The sequence below is a fragment of the Rosa rugosa genome, chromosome 5, assembly GCF_958449725.1.
Source record: "Rosa rugosa chromosome 5, drRosRugo1.1, whole genome shotgun sequence".
In the NCBI taxonomy this organism is placed as follows: domain Eukaryota; kingdom Viridiplantae; phylum Streptophyta; class Magnoliopsida; order Rosales; family Rosaceae; genus Rosa; species Rosa rugosa.
Genome location: NC_084824.1, coordinates 15,121,524 through 15,130,568, shown reverse-complemented (window position 1 = coordinate 15,130,568; position 9,045 = coordinate 15,121,524). Strand labels below are relative to the sequence as shown.

The 9,045-nt window shown below is 38.3% G+C and overlaps 1 protein-coding gene across 1 annotated transcript; it reads left to right on the top strand.

The window, feature by feature from the left end:
* The first annotated feature begins 1,661 nt into the window (after positions 1-1,661).
* LOC133712826 (uncharacterized) lies at positions 1,662-4,452 on the top strand. Its single transcript, XM_062138940.1, has 9 exons — positions 1,662-1,763; positions 2,027-2,167; positions 2,239-2,380; positions 2,452-2,595; positions 2,995-3,155; positions 3,252-3,326; positions 3,497-3,662; positions 3,782-4,045; positions 4,235-4,452. Exons 1-9 carry the CDS (start codon positions 1,672-1,674, stop codon positions 4,388-4,390), a joined length of 1,341 nt encoding a protein of 446 aa, XP_061994924.1. The 5' UTR covers positions 1,662-1,671; the 3' UTR covers positions 4,391-4,452.
* Positions 4,453-9,045: the final 4,593 nt, after the last annotated feature.

Below are 9,045 nucleotides of genomic sequence, written 5' to 3'. Positions count from 1 at the left end.
TGGGTTGGAAGTATAGGCTGTCGTAGACACTGTTTGGCAGGCGGTGTAGGGTCATCCTCCTCCTGCTAGCCTTGTTTTTACATGGGCTAGGGCCTAGGCTTTTGGGCTTGGTCTCAGGTTTGGGATGTTAGGGCCTATCGAAAGCTCTAACCCTTCTAGAGGAAAGGAGCTCATAGTTGTCTAGTTGTTTTATTTAGAATAATATTATATGCTAGTAAAAGGCTCATTTCATCGTACCACAATGACATACTTGGAGTATGGAGTCAGGTAGAATTATTGCCTATGGAACAAGGTTATTTTTTAGCATAAACTACTGTGCGCTATTATTGTCCAAACAAAGTTGTCATTTTTGTACTATTCTTACCCATTATTCAGGGTCATGGGTAAGAATAGTACAAACTGATATGAAAAAAAAAATGGTCAAAATGTGTGGCCTCTTTCTTTATTCATCGAAAACCATGTATGGGCCGGCCCAGCACATTTTTCAAAACTCGCGCCAAAACTCCGAACGAGTTTCCCAACACTCGACTCGCCGGACTGCAATCCGCACCCACTCCTCAAATTCATCGATTACGCCAGGTCCGCTCTCTCGCCTGAAACCGAAGACGATTCGGATCAGAACGGAAATGCGGCGGAGACCGCCCGACCCAGCTGGAATTGGATCGCCTCTCGGATTCTCAAGACCTGCAGCGCCAACTCCAGCGGCGTTACGGCCGCGATTTTGCTCTCCGATCTCTCCCAGGTATGGGTTTTTAGCCGAATTAGGTTCTGGCTTTTGGTTTGTTTTTGATTGCTGAGAAAATTAGGGATGATAAAAATTGATCGGAATTGTGTTAATTTGATTAGGCGTGGCATGAGCAAAATAGGGACAGGCCTGTGAAGAAAATGCCGGAATGCGTGAAGCAATTGTGAAAGAAGAATAAGCGAAGGAAGCTTTCGACCACTGTGACTATTGATTCCATTTATGAGAAGAATTTCTTATCCTTGAATAGTGTTTTGGAAGCAGTGATTGTCGATGTTTTTGTTCTCCCTGGTAATTTGTTACTTTCGAAAGTTTTGCTGTGATCTGTAATGTGATGTTATTGTCTTTTGTTGTTGACATTGCTACTCTTTTTGTTTTAGGCACCAACATTTATATGCTTTCCCTGGGGAATTTTTGGAGCACCAATACCATTGATCTTTATCTCCACCGCAGGTAAAAGATTGCGCTGTTATGATGTATTGGATATGAGTCGGTATTTCTTTTGTTTATCTGATTTTCGGGAACCAATGAGCACTGGTGCTTGAACAAATGTATATGTAGCGTGTTGTTATTCTATGCTTGTGTTGCTATTATATGTGCATTTACACATTCATTTAAGTTCTTATGAACGGGATTTGTCTGTACAGGTACTATGACTTGATAAATCCTACTAATGGGATTCTCAAGAAAGGAAGGCAGATCTTCCTCACGGGGTGCCATCTTCGTCCTGCTGCTGGAGGAGGGTCTCGTTGTCCTTGACTGTTGCCAACAGAATATCTAGTGATATTGTTGCGTGAGGTAACTTTCAAATTTGACTACTGGCCTAGCTTGAGAGAACGAGTGGTATTTGGGAGGTGAATTTTTTTTTGTCTTCTTACATTTAGCTGATTTCATCAATGTAGGATGATGATGGTGATGCAAATCATGCAATGCTGCTAGGAGCTCAGTTTTGTTCAGATTCATTCTCTTCAATTTCTCTTGATGCATTTAGCAAAAACGTTTCTTATTCATTTTATGCAAGGTACGGTAAAATTGCTTCTATATATCCTTAGGCTCAGCCTTTTGCTTATTTTATTTTGCATCTTGGCTATGATTTAATAATCAATTTTTGGTATATTTGAGTATCAGATATTCTAATAAGAACATCTGACTAATATAGTTTTTATAAATATGATCTATGCATATACTGAAATTAGAATTTTATGCCCTAGAACTTTTGCAACTGTTCTGTTGGCATGTCACTAGTCAGCAATTGCATAACTTGCTTTCCTCTTTTATGTGCAGAATTGAGCTCATTGGCCCCCTGGAAGTTCAAGGAAAGTTTGGAACTTTACAAAGGAAACAAATCACTCTTGTAGATGATGACGGTGCCAAGTTACAATTTCTACTGTGGGGTGACCAGGTTGTCCTGGCAAATCTTTTCAGGTAAACTCTACCACCCAATGACATTTTCTGATAGCTTTCTTCCAATGTATGTTCTGATTCAATTTCCTCAGTGAGGGAAGTATGCTTGCACTGGATGAACCATATATTTCAAGGTCCGCAGACACTGCAGCTGAAACAAGTGCTGAAGTTTCCCTTGAATTTGGTAGTGCAACACAATTGTTTTTGGTGCCTTTTGTTCAACACAAGGAACAAGTAAGTAATGTTTGATTGTTTGTATAGTGGGCTATCATTTAAGGTCAATGCTAAATTTCTGTATTAATCAGGTGTGTGTATCACTGACACCAAATCGCCATCAAGGATCAAGACTGCTAAGCACATTAGATCCCAGTCAGAGTACACAAGTTTCTCAAGTTTCCTTGCCCTGTGATTCACACGGGTCTATTGAGTTTAGTAGTTATCCTTTTCAAGTGAGTTTCCTTCCGTTATACTTCTTCATCTTAAATGAACACTCTTTAGGTCTAATAAAATTTTTGTTAGAAGCTGTGAGCACCATGTTGCTAAAAGGATGCATAATTACTAATTCATGAAAATGTCTCTATTGTTTGAACCTTTAAGTGTCACATGGTATCAACTTGTACATCTGTCCAAGTTGTGTATGGTGGATGGGTTATTATTGTTCCTTTTCTTCAGAAATCATCATTATTCTCTTTTAATCATTCTCACTGTGTGCTTATGTGCTTGATATGTGGCTAAGTTCATGTAAAAATTAACCGCCTGAATGCTTTGTACCTGAATCTGTACTTAACATTGCTTAGTCTTCTAATCTAATTTTTATTAACATATCTTACCTGTGTGAAGTTTTGCAGTCCTTCATTACCGATCTTCGTAACATGATGACAGGCGTCAGCCTTTACGGTGTTGTTACAAGTATCATCAAAGAAAGATGTACCACAGAAGCTATCTTCTCATTGCAAATTGAAGATACCACTGGAACAATTTGGACTAAATTACATTTTGTGAAATATTGGTATGGATATTGATATTGCTGGGTTTACGCCCCTCTCCCCAATTATTAAATTCACAATTTTGATGTACTTTTCACTTCAAAACATGTATTATATAGGTCACTGGGAAGATTAAGCCTTGGCCACACCGTCTACATATCAGGTCTGACATGCTCTATGAAAAAGCGGAAGGGGTAAGCTCATTGACAATTGTCATTTCATCATCTGGAGTGAATCTGCAGGCTGGTTAAAGCTAGTTCCAACCTTTGCATTTAGTCACTTTCAGTTATAGTTTACCCACTTTCCAGTTTGTTCCCGATTTAGGTTTGTACTATGATTTAGAAATTATTCTTGTTATGTTTAGGTTCCAGCTAAATAGATGCAACGACAGCCTAGAAGCAATATGGTCCGAGAATACTCGTGGAGCTTCTTTCTTCAACCTCAGTAGCTTGCCAGCGCTGCTAAATTCATCTTGTCTTCATAAACTAACAAAGCTCTCTGATCTTTCCAGCCAGACTAGCTGTACTCAGGTATGGCTTTGTCATCAATTTTTGTCCTGCATGAAAGGGCCTTGTTTTTTGTTCATTGCAAAAGTTAGTATGCCTTCTATTCTCTATTAAGATGTCACTATCTCCTATCATGTGGGCAGATAGTTCACATTCAGCTTGAAATGGTTCAATTTCATCTCAGTACAAGGTTGTCACATGCCGTATGTGGTCATTTTGTTACTGAGCAACCCATGGGAGTTTCTAAATGCAGCTTCTGTAATGAGAATTGTGATGAAGTAATTCGCACTTTCCACCTGAAAATGACTCTTGCTGACAAGAGTGGGAAAGTTTTTGCATGGTGTACTGGTCATACTGCTACAGAGATCCTGCAAATATCTCCTGATGAATTCTTTGAACTACCTGAGGTAATTTCCTATAACCACACATGGCATTTACTACTTCTGTAGGGTTGAACTGAATGTAGTCTGCAACTTGAGAGTTATCATAACAGGTTATGTAACAAGGAACCAACATTTTACATATGCAGTTATGCTGAGCTTCTATACTCTGTTTTTAGATGTGATTTTTAATTGCGTTTTTCATTTTTAATGCAGGAAGAACAAGTTATGTATCCCGCTTCATTAGATAATGAGAGGTTCATGGTTGCAATTGTTAACTGCAAAAGGCAAGGTTCTGGACCTGGTGATGCTCTGGTGCTAGCAACTGAGGGAATCTCATGGGAGATTACTCGTGCACTGAAGTGCGATTAATGTTTCGCTTGCAAACGAGTAGGGGGAGTTGAACTTAGGGACCTCTACTAATATTTTGTTGGTCTTGATAGAGCTAATACTCGGCAGACCATTGAGCATGCAAGGACTATGATAAATATGATAGTCTTAAAGGATAATTATATTTCCATATAAGTGGTGCACTTTCTTAAGAAAAAGAAGTCTTTATCTTAGTCATATAGTTTGTTTTGTAACCAATTTGAAATGCTGAATGAGACCCAGATCGTTGGTCTTGATAACTGATCTAGCAGGCTTGCTCAACTTAAGAAATATCAAGCGAATACGAGATACAAGTGAATTTCAGTCATATGTATTAAATCTAAATGTTAAATTTACAATAATTTAATAGTATGCATTTATTATCAGCAGTCAAATGCACTTGTCTCTCATAGTATTGAAAAAACGGTTCCTTGGGTGAACAACCTTGACAATTAATAGATTTAGTATTAAATTATGAATGTCACTTGTGACAATTGTAGTATTCATCAAATGTTCACTTCTTGATATATCATTTGAAAAAGAAATATAGTTTTCATTAATATTTTGAATTTAATGGATTTTCCGATACGAAAATGATTAAGTCTTAAGATTTTGAAGCCTTAATCATATGTGCTATTCCATGTTCAGCACACAATATTATTATTATGTACATTTGGGATTTTGAGAAATAGATAATGAGTCAAACAATGAAGAAACAATTTTAATTACGAAACATAGGTTATTAAGCAACGTTGTACTTTTTGTCACAATTTGAGGTTTACATGAAATTTATTTAACGAAAAATTTTACAATCTGTTATCATAGGACATGTATTATTACTATTAGGACTTAATTATTTAAAGAGAACTTAACTTTATTCTAGAGGACCATATTTACTTTAACGATTTTTTTTTTCTAATAATCACATGAGTTGTTGAAGTAATAATATATATGAATCTTCAAAATGCTAAATTTTACATGAAATATGACATGTATGATAGTACGAGAGATGTTAACATATTATAACTTTATCCTTTATTCAATTGACCAATATAAAATATTAAAGAAAACAATGAAAAGTCCATACTACATAGACTAGACATTTCATTTGAGTCATTCTATTTAAACCTAGCCAATATCTTAGTATTCTGTGTTTTCCATTTTTACCCTTATTTTATTGCACCCAGCAAACGTTTATGCCATGATTGCCATCAGAAAACTTCAAATCAGCCACAAAAGAACTTCTTTTCGAGTTCATCTGCGCGCATCCACAAATAATAGTTTCTTGTTCCTTCTGATTTCGTCTATCTCATTCATCTGCAAAAGGCAACGTGTAATTTTGTATTTGGTGTGCTATCCTTGTCGGCAGAATTATACCTTCAAGTTATGATGAATTACTTTGATCATGCCCATAAAGCATTGGGTTATTCATGTTATTTATCAAGACCAACCCTCAATATGCTCCAGATTAAAGGATTATGTTAGGGGTAATATCTCAAAAGAAAAAAAAATCGAAGAAAAGAAATATGAGAGAGAAAAGGGCCAAAGTGATGTCAAATTTTGGTCTTCAGAGATCCTTTTAAACACAAACAGATTACTCTTCTGTCTGACTGTTTGCATTGTCTCAGAGTTTGGAGATGGAAACGATGTTTGTTGGGTTTTGTATGGTTGACCTGTATAGCTATGCTGGGTATGTTAACTCAAGGGTAAAGTTGAAAAATATAGAGAATTTTTAAGATGCTGAGTGCAAGGCCGGCCCTGAGGGCTGCCACCTGAGGCGGCCGTCTCAGGCCACCGATCTCCGGCGGGGCTCCGGCAATTTTCTTTTTACATATAAATATAGACACCTTTAGTTTTTTTTTTTTCATTGTTACGAGTGTCTATGGGTTTAATTTATTTTGCCCGTTATAATTCGAGTAAACAATATAGAGATAAAAAACTACTACATGAAAAATATATTTTGATTGAACACCTTTATATGAGACTACAATTATTCGCCTCTTTTCCAAAATGTCAGGACCGGCCCTGGCTGAGTGTATTAAGATATTTATTGGATTCAACTACCAATACGTACCGTTTTATTAATGAAATAATAGAGATACATGTGCAAGGCACTTTTTCTTGCTCTACATGAGCATGGTACTTTTCTTCTTGTTTTGATGACATTCATTCAAATGGATATGTTTGTCTTCTTGGTTTGGTGAACGTATGGTTGGATGGAAATGATCAATTAATTCACTTGGTCGGACATTATGATTTTACGGCCTAATTCAGATGTAGGTGCAATAGTGGGGACGCTCAATCAAGGCGCTATGCTGCTATGTATATACCGACATGCATGATCGATAATGCTCAAGTTACAGTAGACATTAATTAAAGGTTTTAAGCGTACGTGAGTGTCATTTCCTAAAATTTGGTTCCAATAAATGCCTAGTAGGTTTCATTGTGATTATGATTGTCATGTACAGTTTCAGTTGGATTTACAAACATTGAACTACTTTCCTCTTTCCTCCAACTATTGACAAAATTGATATCTTCCATCTCTAATATCTTTCTTATTTCCCATTTCGTCATAACATAGCATCATTCTATATGGAGTGTTTTTTTTTTTTTTTGAAAGAGTTTGGAACTCAGCCTAACTGGTAGGCTCAGCTCCACGACTAAAATTATTTATTAAATTTTAAATAGGCAACCGGGGCCAGGGGGGAGGGGGGGGGGGGAGGGGGGGGAGGCATAAAACCGGAACTCTGTGCAACATTAAAGCAATTATAATAAGATTCTGAATAATAGCAAGAGTCTCATATAACCATACATCATTTAACGCAAACAAACTAGCAAGGTGAGCAAGCCTATCAGCTACACCATTTGCTTAACGGAAAATATGTCGAATTCTAACTGATTGAAAAGCAGAAAGATATTCTTTACAGTCATCTAAAACCCGACTTACCTCCGAAAAATTCAACTCCTCACTCCGTAGGGCAGAGTCACTCTCAATATCTATTTCCGACCAATCTTAGTAAATACCAAGAAGAATATCAACTCTACACGCCCCAGCTTCCATATTTAGAGCCGAATATGCATGTACAAAAGGTCTAGCCAAAGCTGCGACACTCCTCCTTAAATTATCCCTGACCACTGCACCAATACCACCATCAGGGGTGGATTTAGGAGGTGTCAAGCTTGGCCAGTTGCCCAATCTCGATATTTAAGGCTATAGGTATATGATCTTGCTCCAAAAGGAAATCGCAGAAAATTTCCAAAAAAAAAAAAAGGGCAAATATGAGGAATGAGAAGCAGTTTAGGCAATCTTCTGCAATCAATGTTCCTATACTAAATATTCCATTAAAAATGTCAACATTCAATTATGACCCATGAAAAAAAGAAAAAAGTTAATAAACGATACCTATAATGACTCATAAATGTTATAATCTTATATTACTTTATATTTTATTTTTTTTTAAATAAAGGGCTGATGCTGATGCTCTCAAGTCTTGATTAAGGAAACTGCAAAATACAAGGGGTGACATTGAGCCTAAACCCCTTATTACAATAAGCATCCAGGTATGTTCCGAAATAATATCAGAAATCTCTACAGAAGACATGTATTCTAACAAGCACTAACTAGCAAAGAGTGCTCTATTGGTCACTCTATTTTCTTTGATATAGCAGTGACATAACGGAAAGATAACTCGATCTGTAACCCGATTATAACGTAGCATAATTACCATAAACATTGTTTTCCTACTATGTTGTCGCCGGAGAATAGATCCGACGACACTTAACTTTACCCTGCCACTATGCGGTAGCAACCATTTGACAAAGTAAGGAACTCGCTGCCTACCTAGAGCAGACAAGGGACTCTGAGTGCACACACAGGCATATAGCCCGACTAGCCCTACACAACTAATATAGGGACTTATTGCTCGCATAAAGTGCAATAAAACTAAATAACATAAATAAACAAAAACATAAAAGAAATTAAAATCTAAGGTCGGGCCCAAAACTTGAGACCCAACCCCAACTTCAGCCCACAACAGTCCTACTACAATAGAGCCTGGGCCCAAAGTCATGACACAGGCCCAAGGTCTATCCAAGAGATTAGGAGGCCATTGCCGTCACACCACCTCTCCCAACGGACCACCGCCACCATGATCGGAGTCACGGACAAGCACACCACCCATACCCATCCTCCTTAAGCCAGATCAGGATCGAACCAGCCATCACCCCTGAACTGGAGTTTCCCATCCCTGCCAGCCACCGGATCGGAGGACAGATCCCATCCGATCGGAGTCCGCTCAGCATAACCATCAGAGATCAAAGCAGCCCCACTCCGCCAACCACCCACAGACCCTCCAAACCAGATCAATCCAGCCACCCCCTCCACCACGTCCCCGTACGGCTCCTCCGTCCAACTCTGACCAGTTGCTGCCATTCCGGTCCTCCTACCAAGCGTCTGCCGGTCAAAAACCTTGCAAACCCTCATTGTTTGAACCCCAAAACCTATCGACCAAAAGCCCATGGCCACTACTTGCTGATAAACGGCGACATTAAATCTACCCGTCCGGCAACAACGTCCATAGGACGCGTAGACAAACGAGTGAGAAGAGTTTTTAGAGAGATTCACTTGCGGCTAGGGTTTTCCAGAGAGAGAGACTGCT